The sequence below is a fragment of the Electrona antarctica genome (assembly GCF_951216825.1).
Source record: "Electrona antarctica genome assembly, chromosome: 2".
Lineage (NCBI taxonomy): Eukaryota > Metazoa > Chordata > Actinopteri > Myctophiformes > Myctophidae > Electrona > Electrona antarctica.
In genome coordinates this window covers 22,383,842-22,406,609 of record NC_136807.1, presented here as the reverse complement: position 1 = coordinate 22,406,609, position 22,768 = coordinate 22,383,842, and the positions used below count along the sequence as shown (strand labels likewise).

Genomic DNA, 22,768 nt, shown 5'->3' with positions numbered 1-22,768 from the left:
GTGTGTGTGTGTGTGTGTGTGTGTGAAGTTTGGACTCACAGTCTGCAGTTCAATGGTGACTTTCACAAGGTCGTCCTGCATCTGGACTGCGAGCTCCTTGCTCTGAGGTAGACACAACACACAGTTATGTTACTCAGCGTCATACAGTAGTTGACAGCTAGTTCAAATGCATTATTTTGTATTACTGTATATACGCTTCCAGGTAATCAAAATGTACCTTACTTTCACTTTTGGTACTTTAAGTACATTTTGATGCCAATACCTTTGTACTTTTACTCAAGTACATTTTGAAATCCGGAAGTGGAGTATTTCTACATTGCAGTATTGAAAATCAAAGTGAGTTATTTTTCCACTACTGAAAAGCGGTAGCAGGGCAGTGGGCAGTGCTGTCCTGCCCTCACCCACCCTGTAGGGTTAGGGGTAGCAGGGCAGTGGGCAGTGCTGTCCTGCCCTCACCCACCCTGTAGGGTTAGGGGTAGCAGGGCAGTGGGCAGTGCTGTCCTGCCCTCACCCACCCTGTAGGGTTAGGGGTAGCAGGGCAGTGGGCAGTGCTGTCCTGCCCTCACCCACCCTGTAGGGTTAGGGTTAGGGGTAGCAGGGCAGTGGGCAGTGCTGTCCTGCCCTCACCCACCCTGTAGGGTTAGGGGTAGCAGGCAGTGGGCAGTGCTGTCCTGCCCTCACCCACCCTGTAGGGTTAGGGGTAGCAGGGCAGTGGGCAGTGCTGTCCTGCCCTCACCCACCCGTTTGTGCAGCCGCTGTGCGTCCTCGGTGCTGTGTGCCAGGCGCTGTGTGAGTGTGTTGCAGCAGGTCTCACTGAGCGCTGCATGTTCCCTGCTCTCCTGACGCGTCTGAGTCAGCAGAACGGACCAAACCTGATATACAGACTGACCCCACTGTTCTTTCCTGATAGAGAGAGAGAGACAGAAAAATAGATTTGTCCTCAATTCACCTCATTAATCTAGGAGCCATAATAATTAAAAGAAAAATTTGCCAGCGTGCAGCAATTCATCGTGTGAGTTGCAGTGACGGATGTGAACGCTGCTACAGCCACGCCATTCCAAGCTGTTGCACTTTCCTGCTGACGGCCATTTGAAAGTCTACTTTCATCTACAAGCTCACAACACATCGCAATGTGACACACAGTTGTATTAACACTCTGTACTACACAATCTTTTCAAAATATAAGTTTAATATTGCCTGCCCACCACGGCGGAGGTTCAATTCCACCGCGGTGCATCCTAGCCTGGCTAATAAGCCAGACTAATATCACACAACACTGTCGCGGGATAGGGCAGGCTGATTCGGTCTGGCTTATTAGCCAGGCTAGGTGCATCCGGCTTTGTCGAGCATCTGTACAGTCACAATGGGCTCTATTGCACACAGAATAACTCTCTTCCGGGCTGCTGCAGGATACTTCCTTCACAGGTGTTAACGATGATACTAATTAAGGCTCTGTTCCAATGTGCAGTGGTTCTCAAACTCTGAGAGTGTACAAATGGAACCAAATGAACCCTTTGACCAGAATGGAACAGACAGAGTCTTCATTAGTATCACCGTTAACACCTAGGAAGTATAGGGAAGGGGCCCAAGTTCTTTCCAAATTGGCGTGTGTGCGTGGAGCCCATTGGCCTGTACGTGTGCGTGGGAAAAGAAGATGGGCGGGGAGGGTGATATTTGTCACCGCATGTATATTCCTATGGGCTGGGGTGGGAGGCGGAGCAGTAGGACGAAGGCTCTACATCTTCCCGGTGGGGGCTCCTCACTGGCAGGTGAATCAGTACAGGATACAGCAGCAGTGAGGAGGCTCTATACATCTTCCCGGTGGGGGCTCCTCACTGGCAGGTGAATCAGTAGGATACAGCAGCAGTGAGGAGGCTCTATACATCTTCCCGGTGGGGGCTCCTCACTGGCAGGTGAATCAGTACAGGATACAGCAGCAGTGAGGAGGCTCTATACATCTTCCCGGTGGGGGCTCCTCACTGGCAAGTGAATCAGTACAGGATACAGCAGCAGCGAGGATGCATTATACATCTTCACGGTGGGGGCTCCTCACTGGCAGGTGAATCAGACCAGGATACAGCAGCAGTGACAACACACAAATGATGTGTGTTTGACTGGGGAGGAAATAATTGGCATAACAACTAAATTGGGGAGAACAATGGGGAAAAAAACCTGACTTCATCTGAGTGAACAAACATAATTAACATCTGGACAAATAACCACGTTATTATTACCGATGTGTGTCACACAAATAACAACTATACAGTATGAGGCCACACACATGATGCAGACTCACTTCTTGGTTTTGTAGCGTTCGGTGAGCTTGTCGAGGGCACGTGCGTACTCTGCCTCGATGTCGCCACGGCGGCGGAGGAAGTCAGACAGGTCGGAGAGCTGCTGCTGTTTCACTTCCACCTGACAGTCTAGGATCTTCACCTGGTCTGTTAGCTGAGCTCTCAGGTCTGACACACACAACCCAGACACGCACACACACGCACATGCACACGCACACACGCACGCACGCACGCACGCACGCACGCACGCACGCACGCACGCACGCACGCACGCACGCACGCACGCACGCACGCACGCACGCACGCACGCACGCACGCACGCACACACGCACACACACACACACACACACACACACACACACACACACACACAAAGGCAGGATGAGAGGCAGACGCACACAGCGCAGTGGAAAGTCACTAAGCACATTTAGTACTGCACTTGTACAATTAGTAGGGGAGCCTATCAATCAGATTCTGATGCCCGTGATTTTGGAATGTTAATTTTTGGAGACGGGTATATCTTGATTCTTGGGGTTACCAGAATGCCAAAAAAACATGTCTCCATTTTTTTCTGTTGAGTTTAGCATGTGCAATTAGCATAATTAGTTAATAAATTGTCAAAAACGGAAATGGCAATAACTTTGCTTCTAGGTAACTTATAAAGGTGATCTAAGAGTTTAAGTCCATGTTTGTGATGTCCAGAAATGCATCTGTTACCATTGTGAAGTCATACAACCTTTCCTAATTAGCATAATTGCCATAAATTATGCAAAAACGAGGTGAACATCAGCAAATTGCTGCATGTTTTACTTTTAGTCAACTTTGAAAGCTTCCCACAGACTCTAAGTGTATGTTTATAACTCCAGGAATTATTATCATCTTATAAATAAATCATGCAACCTTTTGTCTAATAATAATTATGTAATAATCACACCAAAACCAGAAATAGCTATATTTCTTTGCTTTAAGTTAATTAATACTCATGATCTTATAGACAGTGTAAGTCTGTTTGCATGTCTAGAAAATATTCTCTTTCCATAACTAGGATATGCAACCTCCTCATTAGTGTAATTTGCATATATATATATATCCCTCATATAAATCCAGTAAGACGCCTGAGGGCGAGAAGCGACCTCGCATTATAAGGGCTGCATGGCGAGCGCTGGTGCTTTGGAATGGGGGGGGGATCAGATCAACATATCCACCTGGGTGATGGCAGACTGCTGGGCAAGCGCTGGTGCTTTGGCATGGGGGGGTCAGATCAACATATGGAGTGAATTATGTACTGGCCATATATGGAGCGTGTCTTGAGTGTACAGGGTTTGATGAGGTCAGATCAACATATGGAATGTCAGAACAGGTCAGCTCCATATATAGAGATAAGGGTGGCAGTGTCTTGAGTGTACAGGGTCTGATGAGGGCCCAGGTTGGGCCGGACCTTAATTTTCGGGCCTGTTGAGAACTCCGTCTAGAGGGGGTGCATACTTAGTTTAGACTAGTCATTGGTAGGGTTGGGATTCGGAACCGGGTCCATTTCAGACCCGGTTCCGACATTGCGGATCCGGAGCCAGTTCCATCGTTTTATTATTAATGGTTCCCCAAACGGTTCTCATCAGTCGCCATTTAGCTCCGCTGTGTCTGTGCATGCATGCATGCAGAGCCAAGTTACTGGGGTGACGTCTACTACTTGACTTTGCGTATTGATTTTGAGATATTTCCTCAATGTGGACGTGCAACTGGTGCAAGTTGCAACAACCTTTGCAGGAAACTATGGCATCACATTTATTGCACTTTGCGATGAGTGAGTGAGTGGGGTGGATACCACTGTTCTGTGCATTCAGCGAGCGGTTACCGCCGTGGAGCGAGTGTGGTTAACAGAGAGGGAAATGACTCTGAGGCTGACCACGCAAAGTGCAATAAATGCGATGCCATAGTTTCCTGCAAAGGTTGTTGCAACTTGCACCAGTTGCACCACATCCACATTGAGGAAACATCTCAAAATCAATCAACTATAGAGCCATGAATTAAATAAAAATCAATTCGTCTGCACTTATTTTTACAACTTTGGCTTTGGCTCTAAATTAATCGTGCAACTGTTGAGAGCCCAGCCTTTAGGTGCATATACCTCCATACATTGATTACTTTATAAACAGTTTGCAGAAAAAGCACAGGAACGTAGCCTACAGTTCAATACAAGGTCTGCTAAGAGGATTTTATAACCCAAGAAAGCACTGGCTTGTTTCCATTAGGGTAACTGGGGTCCTTAATATTACATTAATCTGAACATTAAAGACACAACATTTGTCACCACACCAATATCATTATTGCAATGTGTACTGTATATTTAATATACCTAATATACCTCATAATTGTAAAGTGCAAATACAATAATTGAATTTGTGTTTATTAAGTACTTGGTTAGGTTAGTTATAATATAAGCATAATATATGTCAGAAAAAAAGGGGAAAAAATAATATTAGGAACCGTTAAGGGAACCGTTAGGAACCGGAACCGTTAAGAGGGATCCGGTAAGTATCCGGAACCATTAAAAATCCCAACCCTAGTCATTGGTTAGACATGGGTTAAGGTTAGGTTTAGGTGTGCTGCCCCGTGGGAGGTTAGGGTTAGGGTGAGGGTTTGAGATAGGTTGTAGTTGTAGGACTAATGACTGGTCTAACCAATGACTAGTCTAAACCAAGTACTGTCTAAACTAAGTAGTAAGTACTGCACCCGTCTAGAGTTTAAATGGACAGTTATCAGTCAAAAGGGAGACATCAAAGAGGAAGGATGGATGGGGAAGGATCAACATAATGTCCGGAATGTCAGAACAGGTCAGCTCCATATATGGAGATCTAAGGGTTTGAGGTTTGAGGTCAGATGTACAGTTGCTTGCCAATATTCTCCATCCCTGATGATGTCACGTGATGTCACGAGGCATGACCAAACAACTGACGAGAAATGCATAATTTCATAGCCTAGTAAATGCGACCTGTGGTCGCAATAAAGAACAATATGGGAAATGATCACAGAATTATCAGATTGTTTATTCTAATATTTACAGAAAGTTTTGAAAACACATTTAATTGAAGGGCCTTCATCTTCGTCGTCGTCAGCGTCAATCCCCAACAGATGTGCCTTGTTTACATTACCACACACCTCTATCATCTGCCCTACACATGCACATCTCAGAGCAGTTAAAAATTTGAGATTGACAAGAACAATATGACATGCACTGCAGACACATTTGATCAGTTGGGTAATGGTGGCTGGGGCGTGGGTATCCTGTGTTGTGACTGGCACCAGTTGAGCTCCCTCAGTGTCCCATCCATATTCAGTTGCTGGTGGCATCTGTGGGTTAGGTACGTGCTGCGTCAGAACTGAGCCTTTTTGTAGCTCATAGATAGAGTATATAGCAACTGCAGATACCACCTCCACACCTGTTTAGGCCTGGCCAACAGGTTAAATTCCCTTGCCAGCAAAATGGCCTGTCTGGTCAGCTCCAGAGACGCCATGGAACCCTGGTAAGGCTGAAGTCCTCGTTTTACCAAGTGCCTACACTATACTGGCTCCAGCGATGATACGTTTTTTGTTCCCCACACCGGTGATGAAATAGATGTCCTTGCACAGCTGATGGTACCGTCGGATTGTAAAAACAAAGACATCAGTGTCAGGGGACTCAATGTAGAGCTGTGTTTCACCGGGCCCCTAAGTGGTAGGGGCTCTGGGCTTGCCACCCTGGTGTCGGTCAAATACTACATGGATCTCACTATGTTCTTTGGTCTCCCTGTCCAGTGTGGCTATGAAGTGGTCAGGCAGGGGACAACTGTCAAAAAAGATTGAAGCATTTGTTTGCCAGCTGTACGAGCCCGGTACAAATCCTGTGGATGTTGGTGAGCTCAAACAATTAGAAGCAGAGAAGCTGCCACCTACACAAGCAGCATTAAATCAAGCCATTGCCCTCTCACATCATCAGGAAATGGTATGGGATCAGGACCATGTACCTAACCCACAGATGCCACCAGCAACTGAATATGGATGAGACGCATCGCTGAGGGAGCTCAACTGCTGCCAGTCACAACACAGGATACCCACGCCCCAGCCACCATTACCCAACTGATCAAATGTGTCTGCAAGAAATCCCAGTGCATATCACATGACATTATTCTTGTCGATCTCAATTTTTTAACTGCTCTGAGATGTGCATGTGTAGGGCAGATGATTAGAGGTGTGTGGTAATGTAAACAACAAAGGTAATAGTCTAATAGAGCATGCACCTCGTCCTCCACTCTAGCCCAGGTGCTGGACAAATGGCAGTACAAGAGGAAGAAATAGAGTCCGCAACACTGGTATGAAAAACTCGGCTCCACTGGTTTATTGATTCAACATTTCTGTAAATATTAGAATAAACAACGTGATAATTCTGTGACCATTTCTCATATTGTTCGTTATTTTATATGACTGATTTCCTTTATTAGCTTAATTTGCATATATATATATATGCAAATTAAGCTAATAAAGGAAATAAGGAAAGGTTGCATATCCTAGTTATGGAAAGAGAATATTTTCTAGACATGCAAACAGACTTACACTGTCCATAAGATGACATTTATTAATTAACTTAAAGCAAAGAAATATAGCTATTTCTGGTTTTGGTGTGATTGTTACATAATTATTACATAGACAAAGGGTTGCATGATTTATTCATAGGATGATAATTATTCCTGAAGTTGTAAACATACACTTAGAGTCTGTGAGAAGCTTTCAAAGTTCACTAAAAGTAACAAAAATGCCGCAATTTGCTGATTTTCACCTCGTTTTTGCATAGTTTATGCTAATTGGGAAAGGTTGTATGACTTCAAGATGGTAACAGATGAATTTCTGGACATCACAAACATGGACTTAGACTCTTAGATCACCTTTATAAGTTATCTAGAAGCAAAGTTATTGCCATTTCCTGTTTTTGGCAATTAATTAGCTAATTATGCTAATTAAACATGCTAAACCTGACATAAAAAATTGGAGACATGTGTTTTTGGCATTCTGGTAACTCCAAGAATCAAGATATGCATGTCTCCAAAAATTAACATTCCAAAATCACGGAAATTGATAGGCTCCCCTACTAAATGTTCAATGTACTTTATACTTCTACTCTGCAAAATCTCTGAGGCAAATATTGTTTTTTTTATCATCATTCACAATCATTTGACAGACTAGTTACTTTGCAGATTGAGATTGTTATTACAAAATAATATACATTAACCACTTAAGCCCTATTTTATACTTCAGTTAATTGAAAATCTACAAGCTCACAACGCATACGCATTGCAATGCGACGTGTTGTGAGCTTGTAAATCAGCTCTGGTACAGTAAGTATAAATTATTTTGATACCAGTATAGTTTTGTACTCTCAGAGGCAAGAACCTACAGACATGGGGTTTGAACTCAGACAGACAGAGAAACATACATACACACACCCATGCACACGCGCGCACACACACACACACACACACACACACACACACACACACACACACACACACACACACACACACACACACACACACACACACACACACACACGACTAATGCACACAAATGTTATTAACATATCAACTAGCACCAAGCTCCCTCATGCTCTCTCTCTCCCCCTTTTCTCTCTCTGTCTCTCAACCCTGCCCTTGCTATCCCCTTTCTCTTCATCTCTCTCTGCTCTTCTTTCCCCAACGTCTCTCTCCCATGTACACAGCCCGGGGCTGACTCAATGTGTGGAGACAGCATCTCTAATACTAGCTATAAATACACACTTGTAGTATAGTGCAACCAGCCAACCACACAACCAGCCAGCCAGCCAGCTAGCCAACCAATGCAGCTAGCCAGCCAACCACTCAACCAGCCAGCCAGCCAGCCAGCTAGCTAGCCAACCAATGCAGCTAGCCAGCCAACCACTCAACCAGCCAGCCAGCCAGCCAGCTAGCTAGCCAACCAATGCAGCTAGCCAGCCAACCACTCAACCAGCCAGCCAGCCAGCTAGCCAACCAATGCAGCTAGCCAGCCAGCCAGCCAGCCAGCCAGCCAGCCAGCCAGCCAGCCAGCCAGTCAGTCAGCCAGTCAGTCAGTCAGTCAGTCAGCAAACCAGTCAGCAGGCCACAACTTGCATGCTCCAAAACACAGCAAAGCACTTCCACAACAACAGACAGACAGACAGACAGACAGACAGACAGGCAGGCAGGCAGGCAGGCAGACAGACAGACAGACAGACAGACAGACAGACAGACAGACAGACAGACAGACAGACAGACAGACAGACAGACAGGCAGGCAGGCAGGCAGGCAGGCAGGCAGGCAGGCAGGCAGGCAGCAGACACATGGCTGGGCGACTGTGCATCATAGAACAGCTGCCCAAACGCACATGCATGTTTGTGCCAGGGAGATCACATGCATTCCTGAACGCCTGCATGCAGAGTGCAGACATGCACAAACGTCATACGCAGACGAGGATGTGACCGTAGATATATCCTGTGTGTGTGTGTGTTGTGTACGTGCATGCGTGTGTGTGAGTTTGTGTGTGCCCTAGACGACGCACCTTTGACCTGGGATTCGTATTCGGCCACACTCCCCTTCTCCCTCCGCAGTTTTACGTGTGATGTCATCATCTTTGGACGTTAACTCTCGGCTACCGCCAAAATCACAGCTTGTGAACGCCTGGCTCCTTTCCTGTCCTCCTTGACCTTTTCGACCCCAGCAGGAATCCTACACCACCGCTCCTTCAGGCTGTCTGTGACCGTTCTGGCCTGACCTCAAGCCCTCGTCTCTTCACAGCTGTCCGCCGCGTCTCTGCATCAGAGGCGAGTGGCTGGGTTCGTCAGGGAGAGGGAGGGGGGCATTTGTGCGGCCGACGTGTCCATGGAATCCCCGGGGTGTTGGACAGGACCTCAGCTCCATGGGTGAGTCCGTCTGAAGGACGGCAGAGCCATGGGTGACAGAGAGGAGCACAACGTCAGTGAGGAAAGAGAAAGGTCGTTGGAGGGACTAGGGAGAACAAATGAAGGCAGGGAAGGATGAGAGGACAAGTGTTGAAGGAGAGAAGGAGCCGATGAGTATCAGCATTGGAGAGATTGGGGAGGGAGATAAGGGGTGATGAGTAATGCCTGATTATTTACGCCAGACAGATGCACAACATTTCGGTGCACGACCCGACCCCCACCAAGAACAGGCTTAACAGTGATCGAAGGGCATAACTTGAGGTTGGTCTTGGTTTGAATTCAAAGTTATACAAGTCAACCAAACATTTTTCCACAGGGATATGAATCTCGTGTTTTACAGTAGGCTAGTATAGTACTTCCTGGAGTCACAAACTTAAAATACATAATTCCGGCTTGATTAAATCAGACTTGGCTCATTTGAACATGCCAGGCATTATAAATCTGATATCCGTTGAAGTAGAGGTCAAGGACCAGAAACCATACACACGCGTACACACGTACGCTGCGCACTCACATGCACGCACAGACACACAACTGCTGATGTGCATTAGTGACAGTGTATCATTCTAGGAGAATTGAAGGTACAGCTGAAAACTGTAAAGTTACTGGTTTTTCCACTTAGACATGCAATGACAAGTTTCAAGTATCATTGCAGGAAAACTGGGTTGATGGTTCACACACACACACACACACACACACACACACACACACACACACACACACACACACACACACACACACACACACACACACACACACACACACACACACACACACACACACACACACACACACACACACACACACACACACACACACACACACACACACACCCTGTGTTGATTACTCAACCAGACGCTTTGTATTCTCCTAGTGCCTAAATGTGCCAGCCTAAACAGAAGAAATGCTCCCCAGTCACTCACTACCAAAACTTGACCATAACAAGCCATGAGTCAACCATATCCAGATCTAACTGTCACTGTAATACAAGCTTGTCAGGGTAGGCCTATATAATATGATTCTTTTGGGGGGGGTACCCAATTCAAATATGATTATTTTGGGGGGTACCCAGTTCAAATATGATTATTTTGGGGGGTACTCAGTTCAAATATGATTATTTTATGATGATATAAACTGGGGGCCTTGAAAAGGTTGAGAACCACTGACCTATAGCTGGTCTGGGATCATTCTCTCCTGTTGCTTCCCTACATTCACTTCTCAGCTCATACTATATATATATATATATATATATATATATTCACCTTTTTCTTACAGCCCATAGTGCATTGCGTTTGTGTGTGCATAAGTTCCTCTTTCTCTTGCTGTGTTGCCAGTTTTGCAAGAGAAAGCTGCAGCTGATCTACAAGCTGAGGTTGAGGTTGTACATCCGTTGTACATCCGTTGTACATCCGTTATTTAAAAACACATTGAGAATGAATCGAAATATTTTTAATATTTTTAAAACATTTAAAAAGAAAGGCACAAAATATGTTCAGATGGATGTCTGTGGACAATTACATATTAATCTGGGGTTCCTTATATATATATATATATATATATATATATATATATATATATATGTACTGTACAGTATGTCAGGGTCACCTAGTTGAACACATCCGAGGGAATATATATATATATATATATATATATATATATATATATATATATATATATATATATATATATATATATTCCCTCGGATGTGTTCAACTAGGTGACCCTGACATACTGTACAGTACATGAATAATATTAACAAAACTTAATTGAGAGTAATGAGTGATACAAAGAATAAATAGAGAGACATTTCCACTACAAGCATGTCTAGAGGCCCGGAGACCATGGAGACTCCTGGGACCTTCATCAGCACACGACCTTAATCTCCCCTGAACAAAGGAGCTGGTAATTGATCCGAGAGAGAAACCCTAGAAGGAAAGAAAAGGATGGATAAGCCAGAGAGAGAGAAAGTGTGTGGAGGGAAAGAGAGAGAGATAGAGAAGGCTGACCCAAAGGTCAGGAGGAGCTGAGTAAGAGAGGCGTACAGTAGCCCACATTTCATGTCAAGGTCACAGAGCTACGCAGAGTGAATATAAAGTAGTAGAACAATGGCAAGAGAGAGTACAAGAGACCATGCTGGAGGCTTATTGACCATATTTAGTGTAAATATTATTTACACTAAATGTGTGTATTATTTACACAAATTACATGAATCAAGCAGAACTAAATAGACGATACATGGCACATTGTATGTGTGATAAAGTGTGGGGCTTCTCCTCAGATTGAGTGATAGCCAAACTGAGCGGCATGGGCCAGGCTCTGCTTTGTCGATGACCTAGTTAGGTGTTATATATTTCTTGCAGAGGCTCATCTCAAACTTTTCCCTTTTTTGGAAAGTTGACCGCAATTCGCAGCTGCATTGTCTCTCAACAGCTGCACTGTCTCGTGTGCAGGAGCAATGTCAAATGTTGAGAACCAGTGGGCGTCGACAGGAAAGTTAACCAGATTTGTTCATTTCCTAAAAGCCTTTCACTTCTTTTTGTTAGGATTGTGCAATCCTAAGAAAAAGAAGTGAAAGCTTTCCTGCATTTTACATCATGATCCATGCTCTGTCGTGTAGGCCAGGGGTTCTCAACGTTTTTGGCCGGGGACCCCCGGAAATGTTTTGGCAATGTCTCGGGACCCCCGCCCCGCCCCCTCCCGACCCCCAATATAAATTGACTGCTACAATAACCTTAACCCATTTTGGGTGGGAACCCCTTTTGGTGTTTTAAGCATTATGTTATAATTTAGCTATTGAAAAATAGCAGATCTACAAGCTCATAGCGCGCCACCGAGTGGCGCGCTACGAGCTTGTAGGTCTGCTATTTTTGAAAAATCGTGAAAATAAAATTTAAAAATAAAATCTTTTTTTTTTTTTTTTTTTTTAATAATTTGGGGACCCCCTAAAATAATTTGGCGACCCCCCGAGGGGTCGCGACCCACGGGTTGAGAACCCCTGGTGTAGGCGACCTACAAGCTCACAACGCGTGGTCGTGGATGAGACGTGTTGTGAGCTTCTATACTGATATTTTCTGCACATGACACCGTCGTATGACGGAGTATAAATCAAGCTTAATGTTCAGGATTGCCCTGTGTCAGCACAGCCTACGGGTCCGCCATTTGCACACTCTCAGACTTAAATGAACACTCAAGATTTTGCAGTGTGGCTGCAGATAAGCATGCGGGCTGTGAAAAGGATGCGCTGAGTTATCTAACTGATCTCGGTGTAATTTATGTTGTCAGACATGCTATGCAAACACGTCTGTGTACACAAGTCAAGTACAGTCAATTCAGACATGATGCTTGTCTGTGTGACAGCCTGACAGGCCAACAGCAAACGCCATGCAGGCTCACTAATGTTTATGTCACACGTGATATTGATAATCACAACACATTATACTCTTCAAAACATAATATGTGTGGCCTGGGCCGTGGCTCAGCGGTCCAGGCACCTCGGCTGGTAATCCAGTCTGGCAGTGTGCCGCGGGTTCGACTCCCGATCCCGACGGTCTTTACTGCATGTGACCCCCCCCCCCCCATCTCTCTCCCCATTTCCTGTCAGCCTACTGTCTGTCCCTCCATAAAAAAATATAAAATAAAGGCAAAAGCCACAAAAAAACATTAAAAAAAAACAAAAAAAAAACATAATATGTGTACATACATAGAGTGAAGTGAAACTAGGAAATTATGTGGATCTCGGGATCCAAATTCTGTAGAAACGGCATGACTTTTATGTGGATCTCAGACCAGACTTCATGTGACCACCTGTCATATTTATCACGTATGACTCCGTATTCGAGCAATGTTTCAGCACGATCCCAGCCCCTTGGACTTTCATCATAAAATATATGATTGTTATAGTGCCACCATGAGTTAAAACTTTAGAGTGGAGGTTTTTCTATGGCCTACTGGGAGTGTATGTGCAAAGTTTCACCCTGATCGGTCCAGTGGTGTCCGAGATTAGCTGGACACAGAGAGACTACAGTAAACAGTAAACAGTAAACCAATCAAACAGTTAAGCTTTATATTCTATTCCTTTAATATTCCTTGTCAAATAAAGGTGAAATAACAAATAAATAGATAATAATAATCTTGTCTCCACCTTATTGTACACATCAGTTACGTCTTATGTGAGACATTTATATCATTTATATTGCGTTAAACAGCCTACCGTAAGCCGAAAATAGCCGATCTACAAGCTCACAATGCATCGCATACGCTTGTGGAACTGCTATTTTTGCAGTTTTAAAACATTTCAAACACATTTTTAAAGATTGTGAAAAGAAATGTAATAGGGATGCCAGTGTTAATATGGTCAAAATCGTTATAATCTGCCAGATTAACCTTTTCAATACCTAACGACATGAGTCAAAGTCCCAAAAAGTGTTCTCTCACAAATGTTGGCTTCAACGTTAACAGAATTACTGAACAGCTGGCATAGCTAACAGTATACTGAGCACGAGAAGGTTCCCACAGGTGCTGCTGCTACACAAAGGACCAAAGCTGACATAAGGTTTGCAGTCAAATTGGCTCTGCCACCAGCTTTCCTTTTATCTATGCGAGGAATACAAATTCATTATGTCAACATATAATGGTCTCAAATAATAATAATATCTTATATAGTGCTACTCAAAGACGCTTTACATGGGGAACAAAAATAAAAAAAACTTTATTAGGACAAAAAAACACGGGTGGAGGCATCTCTGAGCTTTTTAGGGAGTGCATTACACAGGGTTGGGGCAGCAAAGGCAAAAGCTCTGTCGCCCCATGTACGGAAATTGGTCTGGGGGACGTCAAGGAGGTTAGCATCACCAGACCTGAGGGGGCAGGAGGGGACATGACGTTTGAGGAGATCGCAGAGGTATGGGGGAGCCAGGTTGTTTAGTGCTTTGTAGGTGGTTAGGAGTGTTTTGAAATGGATTATTTGTATGTGTAGTACAGTATGATTACTACAACAGGTTTTACCCCAAGTCTGGTAAAAAGGATGTTATATCTCAAGGTCTCAGTGTACACATGCAATAGTATATATGTCCCAAATCATTACTTTTCAGTAAATGTAAAATAAAGAACCTGTGTTCCAATGGATACAATGTTTTTCTTTTCTTTTCTTTTTTTTTATTAGCAGATGTGCAAGCTCACAACATTACGATGCATAATGAGCTTGCACTTTTGTATGACAAAATGTAGTTATGAATGCCCAATATATATATATATATATATATATATATATATATATATATATATATATATTTCTTTTCTTTTTCTTTTTTCTCTTCGTGAGTACTGTACTGACACATACAGGATATTAAGACAAGAGCCCAACTGATTTGGGCACTGTTGCCGTTGGGTGTATTTGGGCAAGGACCGTTTTGCAATAACCTGGGCATGTCACATGCAAGGAAGATTTCCATACCCAGCTACACTTGTGGGGTTGTTTGCTGAAAGAGTGTATGCAGAGGGTAATTTACAGGTAATATTTGTGGAATGTCCCTTTTTTTAAATGAAAACAGTCTTGACAGTTGGACACTGTGTGGGGAGAGTGGCTGACAGGCAAGGTTACCATATAGGTTTGCATTTTTATTTTGAAAAGGCATTAGTTTGTATTAGTTTTAGTGTTATTTATTGTAATATCACCTATTCAGGGACAAGATTAAATAGCAATGGATACAAGCAATTTTTGGCTTGTAGATCCACATAATATGGATGCTGGGATTCAAGTGGTTCAATGAAAACAGTTTTGACAGTTAGACACCGTGTGGGCAAAAAGGAGCTAACAGGAAAGTCAGGTTCACCACACCCTCAGGCTTTCCTGTATCTACCATTCTGCCACAGTTCTCCATCTATGCTTTTTGAGTGGTGCAACCACTCCTATAGACAGCTATGTGTGTCTCTGGCTGGCTGTGTCCGTCCCTGGCTGGCTCGGTCTGTCCGAGCACGAAAATTGCATTTGGTTTGTTTGCACAACCAAGTGTCACTGTTGCGCAGCCTAACACACACACACATGTGGGGTGTTACAGTACAGTACAGTACAGTACAGTACAGTACAGTACAGTACAGTACAGTACAGTACAGTACAGTACAGTACAGTACAGTACAGTACAGGGCCCACCTGGGGACCCCCATACGGTAACTGTCATTTCTCAACCATTTCGGATGCTGGGCGGCTTGCCGGAACCGGGCCGGCACCCTGGCCGTGATCTTGTGGGTCTGGAACTTCCGGGGACCCCCCGGGGACCCCCACACATAGTTGCACCACTCACTTCACACAGGTGTGATTTTTTTTCCCCTTTCTTTTTTGTAGCAATGGTAGAGAGTGAGAATTCAGAAAGTTCAGTTCTGTTAGTGGTGTGGTTACTAGACAGGACAGGATTTAAATGGTTCTTCTTATATGACCATGTTATAGTATATAAAACTCTAACAATTTCCCATTGACTGTTTGGGGTTTTGAAGAACATCACATCAGCATTTCTTTTGATTTGGGGATTTCCACCTGAACTTGTGGCCTGCTTTTTTCCCTTGCTTTATAGCTGGCAGAATACAGGTAACACAGTTCTGTAGGTGAAATGTTACTAAACTAAAAGTTACAATGCTCAAGTAGACCTCCCAAAATTACGCCTTTACTGCAGCGACAGTATATTAACATAATCAAAACAATACAATACAATTTAAGCTTTGCTTCTTCTCACTTCTTTTGAATTTGCTTTTTTATTATTTTGTACTTATTCTGTCGTTTCTGTTTATATTGTTTTAAATTGCTTATTCAAATAAAGATTTCAATTAAATCAATTAAAAATTAAATCAATTAATTAAAATCAATTGTCTGCTGCTTCAGGGCATACATTGAAAATGCTAACTCTAAATCAGGCAAGATTTTGTGAATGCAATTTTGAATTTACATAAAGAGAGCTGGGCTTCCCAAACGCACAGTAATACTAAAATCAATAAGCCAATGAACCAACTAGTCCGTGCAGATTATGTTACAACTAATACAAATATGTGCAATAAGCTTCTGGGAAAGCCAAGCCTGAATAAACCCTGCATAGGGAAATGTCCACCTGTCTAACAGAACGATATAGGCGACAGGGTCATGTCAGAGCTCCTCCATTATGTCAGATCCATTTTGACCTGAGATCAGATTCTAAAAATGTCTTCTACATCCTGACAGTTTTCTAAAAAAGCTATGTTTCTATGTCAGTCGTTCTTCGATTTTTCAAAAATAGCAGACCTACAAGCTCGTAGCGCGCCACTCAGTGGTGCGCTATGAGCTTGTAGATCTGCTATTTTTCAATAGCTAAAGCATAACATAATGCTAACACCAAAAGGGGTTCCCGCCCAAAATGGGTTGTGCGGCATCATAAACCAATACAATGTCCATATTAGTTTACAGATGCCTTCAGGACGCCAGTTAAACCACACACACATCTGTGTGATCACTCTGGGTCCAAATGAACCCTTACGGTTCTGTATCTCTGAGAGTGTATACAAATGGAACCAAATGGACCGGTAAGTCCATTTTGGTTACATTTGTAGCCTACACTCTGGGATCTTTGGGATCCCAGTCTACACTGTAAAATCCTCAGTGTTATTTTTCTCAGAGTTACAGATCCAGAAGGGTCCATTTGGACCCCTGGTGGTCCCCGGACCATACGGTGAGAAACAGTGTCTTAACCAGTGAATGAGCTGTCGATACCATGGGGAGTAATGAGAAGGACCAATCGTGGCCCCGGAGCTCTGACAGCAGTGGACGAGCAGGGCTCACGTTTACAACAGCCATAAATCACTTTGTATGGGGGGAAACACACACACACACACACACACACACACACACACACACACACACACACACACACACACACACACACACACACACACACACACACACACACACCTCTGCACAATAGCTACATGCCCACCTAATCATCTGTAAGCATATTTACACATGCATATAAACACACACACACACACACCTCTGCACAATAGCTACATGCCCACCTAATCATCTGTAAGCATATTTACACATGCATATAAACACACACACACACACACACACACACACACACACACACACACACACACACACACACACACACAGCAGCAGCAACACTGAAGATGGTGCACACATTACATAATTGATACCCCTAACAGTCAGTAACCTACATCCATCCTGCATTTCTCCACTTATTAAAGCCAGCACACAACAAACACATGCAGACAGATTTGTATTCACAATAATAGTCACACATGAACCCACAGACACACACACACACACACACACACACACACAGGTTGCTGTTGGCTTTATGAACAGCAGCACCATGACAGTTGTACATACCTCACTTTGTAGTCCTGTGTTTCTATCCGTTCTTCTCCTCTTCCCTTGTTCTCTCTCTCTCTCTCTATCACACAGAGAGAGCAGTGTTTGAACCTGACAGATTTCTCTCAGCTCTGTAATCTCCCCCCTCCCTCCCTCTTTTCTCAGGCACACACATGCACACGCACACACTTAAAAACAGCCCTCCCTCCTTCCCTCTCCAGCCTGCTCAAATAGACTTCTCCCCCTCCCTCTCTCTCGAAGCAGAGAATGCCACAGCCCAAGCCACGCCCCCCACTCTCTCCTCTCCTCAGGCAGCTATAAATACCGCTGCATCTATGAATACACTCGCTTTCTCTCTGAGCATCCCTCGCTCTCATCCCTCGCTCCCGCTACATCCATCCCGCTGCTCCTTCCCTCCCTGGCTTCATCTCAGCACTGCCCCCATCCCTTCCTCACGCCATCAAATGTTTTTCTGATGACCTTGTATTACAACGCCATCATTTCACTACATCCTTACTCCCCGCAACGTTCACTGGCGGGCAACCACAAAAAAAACACACACACACACACACACACACACACACACACACACACACACACACACACACACACACACACGCACACAAAGAGGAAGACACATGATGTACATGGAGAGACAACACCACCAGTGTTACTACCACCTACAGTCTCTTATGTTTCCTGTTGTGCCGGATGAGGTGCAATGGTGCATATATCTCCTGTCGACGGATCGAGAAAAGCACACTCAGATCAGGCGACATTTATAAAACAAACCCATCGGCAATTAATCAAAACAGATCACATCACACTGGATGAAAACCGTGCTGATAAATCCTATTACACAGGAAAATCCTCAGTGTTCATTTAGCTCTGACGAAGTACAAATGTAACCAAATGAACCCAAAAAGATCCTCATCCATTTGGTTACTTTGCACTGCATTAAAAAAGGATAAATTATCCACTCACAATCCATAGTATCAATGATTTTGTGTTATTAAAAGGTACTGCATGATAAAAGTTTAATAATTTTGAATAGCCTATACAATGTTATACTGTACATGCTGCCTTTCAATGTTATTTTGTTTACTTGAAGCTGTAAAGAACAAAGAAAACCACTGGCTATATAATGTATAATGTTCTCATTATATTTGTAACAACATATTTCAGGTGTAATTAGCATCAAAGACAAGGTTCAGCCCTCTGTTCTTGCTCACTAGCAATACTCCTCAGGAACAAGCATCTGGTGCAGTTAGGTTATGTGTATCAAGGGTATAGTTTGGTAGTATGAAATCTTGGGTTGCAGGCTTTCTAAGTATGTCACAGCATAATGAAACCTTGGACTGTAGCTGTGCTAGGCTGAATGGTTATGCAGTGAATTAAAATGTTGAGAATCTTAAGAAATCTGCTGCACTTTTCAATTCAGGATAAGCTGCTTTTCTCTGGGCCATGCCCACTGTGAAGCTGTCGATTGGTGAATGCTACCACCAATCGCTTGCAGTGCGTTTCCAAATAATGCTTGTGATGGCTTCATGCACGGGAAACACCAGATCTACAAGCTCACAATGCTTTGCAATGTGAGGCGTTGTGAGCTTGTGCAGTGTCTGTTTTGACCATGTGACACTGTTGTATGGCGAAGTATAAATCAGGATTAAGGAAAGAAACACAGCCCTGTCATATTGCCAAGATGCACCAGCTCACTAATACCACTCATTATGTCATGTGTTTATTCTGTATCTCACAACATTAAATGATCTACTGTGACAATTCACAAGGGAAATTACATATGTAAATCTAAAACACTGAGTTTGTGTATATTGTATAATGTGCATTGTATACACAATCTATGTAAATCTGTAGTCGTGTGCAAGGCACCTATTGTTATTCTACACTTTCGTCGTCTTCCGCCACTTTTTGTAGTTCTGGCTTAACCGTGCAGTCGTTCTGGCTTAACCGTGCAGTCGTTCTGGCTTAACCGTGCAGTCGTTCTGGCTTAACCGTGCAGTCATGTACAAGAGTGAAAGGTTGTCATCAACTTTATGTGGTCGCACACAGACAGGGTTTGTGTTTGTTTGTGTGGTGCTCACAGGTATATTTCAATTTAGTCATTTATCATTTAAAGACGGTACTCTCTTCCCTTCTGTGAGTGTGAGGAATGCCTGCAGGTCTTTGGAGGTGCGTGTGTGTATCTTTATAGCGTGCACAAGGGATTCCTGTAACTCCTGAGGGCTGATGAGGTTGAAGCGCAGCAGAGCGTCAAGCAGCTGAGAGCGGCAGTTCCCGATGAACGAGTGTGACAGGAAGGAGGGCAGGCCTCCTCCACCTTTCATTGTGTACAGAGGGATTCTCACCATCCCCAGGACCTGCAGACAGAAAGCAACAGACACAACAAGAGAGTGAGAAGAACCATGGAGAAATATGGCGGGTGAGTGAGAAATTGAAATAACAGAGAGAGAGAGCGAGAGAGAGAGAGAGAGAGAAAGAAAGAAAGAAAGAAAAGGAGAGAAACAAAAAGAGAGGCAAAGAGGCGACCCACGAACTTTCCCTACTTGCGGGACTCTGGGGGACGAGGATTTACTATTCTGTCCATATCGCATTGCAACTTGAACGGGCTGAGTCGGCTAAGCAAACTTTGCAACGTTCGACACGGCAACTTGTGTCTCTCGTGGCTCAAGTTCGCTTGAGACAGCACCGTGGCCTCCTTTGTGGTCTACAACTGTACATTATCCCCTAATACTAGTAGGAGAGGGGTGTGACCATTTACTCAAGCGCAATGGAGACATGCTCGCGGCAGAGATGGGGAACAAAGCATGAGATCACACAAATTATCATTCTGAATCTAAAAGCTAAATTGTGTGCGCGCACGCACGCACGCACGCACGCACACAGGCGCACGCACACACACTACCTCCTGTCCATGATCTGTTGCCGTGGATGCGGCTGCTTTTTCCACTTCCATAACTTGTTCCTCATCTATCTTCTTCACATAGAAGTGAGTGATGAGGTTTGAAGAGGAGGAGGAAGAGGAGGGAGCATAGCAAGAAGCCACATGATTCTCCACAGACACAGGAATTGCCACGCCCAGCTCTTCCCACAATTCCCGGCTTAGTCCCGCCTCCAGGGTCTCTTTTGAAGGGTTAACAAGCCTGGGGTCATAGATGAAAGGTCCCAATCATATAATAGTCCAGCAGCCAACAGGTTTCTTTTGTTTAAATGTTTGTTTAAATTTTTTATTGGCCTAAAATATTGTTTACATACATTCATGAATCCACTTTCTGACCGGCTGTCGCTATTGAGCTTTTTTTTATAGGGGGATATATGTGACCATAGCCTATGCCATTAACATCCTATATAAGGCAAGATTTTCAAAATGCCATTATGCTGGGTTTTTCATGAATCTGAATCCATTCCAAGCATTAGTTTTGCACAAAAAAAACCACTCCTTGGCCTAAAAACGGTCATAGCCACTTGCCCAAATGTGCCCAAAATGTGATGACGGCTAACGGCTATGGCCATGAGGACATTGTGTGTGACTGTGGAACTGAGCCACAGACCATGCAGCACCTCCTCACATGCCCCCTGCTGGAACATCCCTGCACAGCATCGGACTTGGCAGAGTTTAATGAGAAAGGACAGCAATGTGTTCAGCTGTGGCTGAACCACATCTAGCCAAGTGTTGTAACTGACTGTATTGTGGACACGATAAGAAGAAGAAGCCCAAGGAGTGCAAAACTAATGCTTGGAATGGATTCAGAATCATGAAAACCCCCTAGTTTGACATGTCAAATGCTACTTAAAACATAATGACATTTTAGGCCAATAGGCCTTGTATAGAATGTTAATGGTATGGTCACATATAAACCCCTAAAAAACAAATTGCTCAATACCGACAGGCGGTCAGCAAGTGGATTAATGGATGTATGTATATATAGAATACACAATGTCTATCAACTGGAAAAGATGCACATGGTACACATACAAGCACGTAAAGGACTTTCCAGTGAACCAGCTTATAAACATCTGTGTCTTGTGGTGTCATTGTGCTTTTATGTCCATTTTTTAATGTGTGGCAAACATTTCCTCTCTTCAGAAAAGGCCCTCTTGAAAAGCGGCTATTGATTAGGCTCCTCACTGAATAAAATAATACAAATAAAATATTGCGAGGGACTCACCCACCAGGGAACCCCAATAGACCGTCAAAGCGCATCTGTATCTGTAGGGGAGTAAAACAAAGTCTGTCACATGCTGATGCAGGCACACACGCACACAAGCGCGCGCACACACACACACACACACACACACACACACACACACACACACACACACACATGCACGCATCAATGCATGAGGACTCCCTCATTGAAATGTACATAGCATACACATGATACACATGAATGCACATTAAAATATCCTCAGTGTTAGCCATACATCCACTTTTACACTCACATGTGTTAAATGCATACAGAGGGTTTGTGTAGATACAAATAAATCTGCAGATGGACGCGCACACACACACACACACACACACACACACACACACACTCACCAGTATGATGTGTCTGATGGGAATTCTCCCAAACAGCTGAGCATTAGTGTCAGAGAAGAGCATCACATGGCATGCATGCCTGCAGCCTGAGCACGCCAATGCTTCTGCCCTGGATAGCTCTCCACTTGCCATCTTTCCGTGTGTGTACACGTGTGTAGTACCCCCCCCCCCCCCACACACACACACACACACACACACACACACACACACAATGCTACAGTAAGTAATACAGTACAGCCTATATGACTAGACTGTCCAAGCTAAATTAGAAGGCAGAATAAAAGGCTAACCTCATTGAATCAGCTTTAGTAACTTGAAGGCCTATGGACTGAGAATTCCCTCTTCCATGCATACATGCAGTCCAGCCAAGGACAGTCAGGAAGAGGAATAACCATAACAGGAAGTTCAGTTGAAAGTATGCACAGTGATTACATGACAAAGCTCTCTTGCCCCATCTGCTGGTTTTGGAGCAGAGCCTTGGGGAATACTGTAGTGTACTAGTCTGTAGAGCACTGTTTCCAAAACAGTGTGTCCCCATTTGTGGATCACGGACCCATTTTTATGGGTCACGACTCGAG

General features: G+C 44.0%; 3 protein-coding genes across 4 annotated transcripts in view; 1 reads left to right on the top strand and 2 right to left on the bottom strand.

The window, feature by feature from the left end:
- Positions 1-17,772, bottom strand: part of arhgap4b (Rho GTPase activating protein 4b) — a 37,316-nt gene extending 19,544 nt beyond the window's left edge. The window contains exons 1-5 of the mRNA XM_079524188.1: positions 17,648-17,772; positions 8,877-9,247; positions 2,297-2,462; positions 741-903; positions 40-102 (exon numbers count right to left, since the gene is read on the bottom strand). Coding sequence (XP_079380314.1) covers positions 40-102; positions 741-903; positions 2,297-2,462; positions 8,877-8,946 — 462 coding nt within the window. The 5' untranslated portion in view covers positions 8,947-9,247; positions 17,648-17,772. The remainder of the gene's footprint in view (positions 1-39; positions 103-740; positions 904-2,296; positions 2,463-8,876; positions 9,248-17,647) is intronic.
- LOC306934868 (ubiquitin-conjugating enzyme E2 variant 1) overlaps positions 1-22,768 on the top strand; it is a 521,434-nt gene that overhangs the window by 401,868 nt on the left and 96,798 nt on the right. The window lies entirely within an intron of this gene.
- On the bottom strand, positions 19,605-22,630 carry LOC306917905 (U8 snoRNA-decapping enzyme). Of its 2 annotated transcripts, XM_079496005.1 has the most exons (5): positions 22,481-22,630; positions 22,191-22,322; positions 21,817-21,857; positions 20,553-20,790; positions 19,605-20,007 (listed from the first exon to the last, which is right to left on the bottom strand). In XM_079496005.1, the coding sequence occupies exons 2-5, from the start codon at positions 22,320-22,322 to the stop codon at positions 19,750-19,752; spliced, it is 669 nt and encodes a 222-aa protein (XP_079352131.1). In that variant the 5' UTR covers positions 22,481-22,630; the 3' UTR covers positions 19,605-19,749. The 2 variants fall into 2 exon arrangements, with proteins under 2 accessions (XP_079352131.1, XP_079352132.1); XM_079496006.1 differs by lacking the exon at positions 22,481-22,630 and having other exon boundaries at positions 21,817-21,879; positions 22,191-22,243.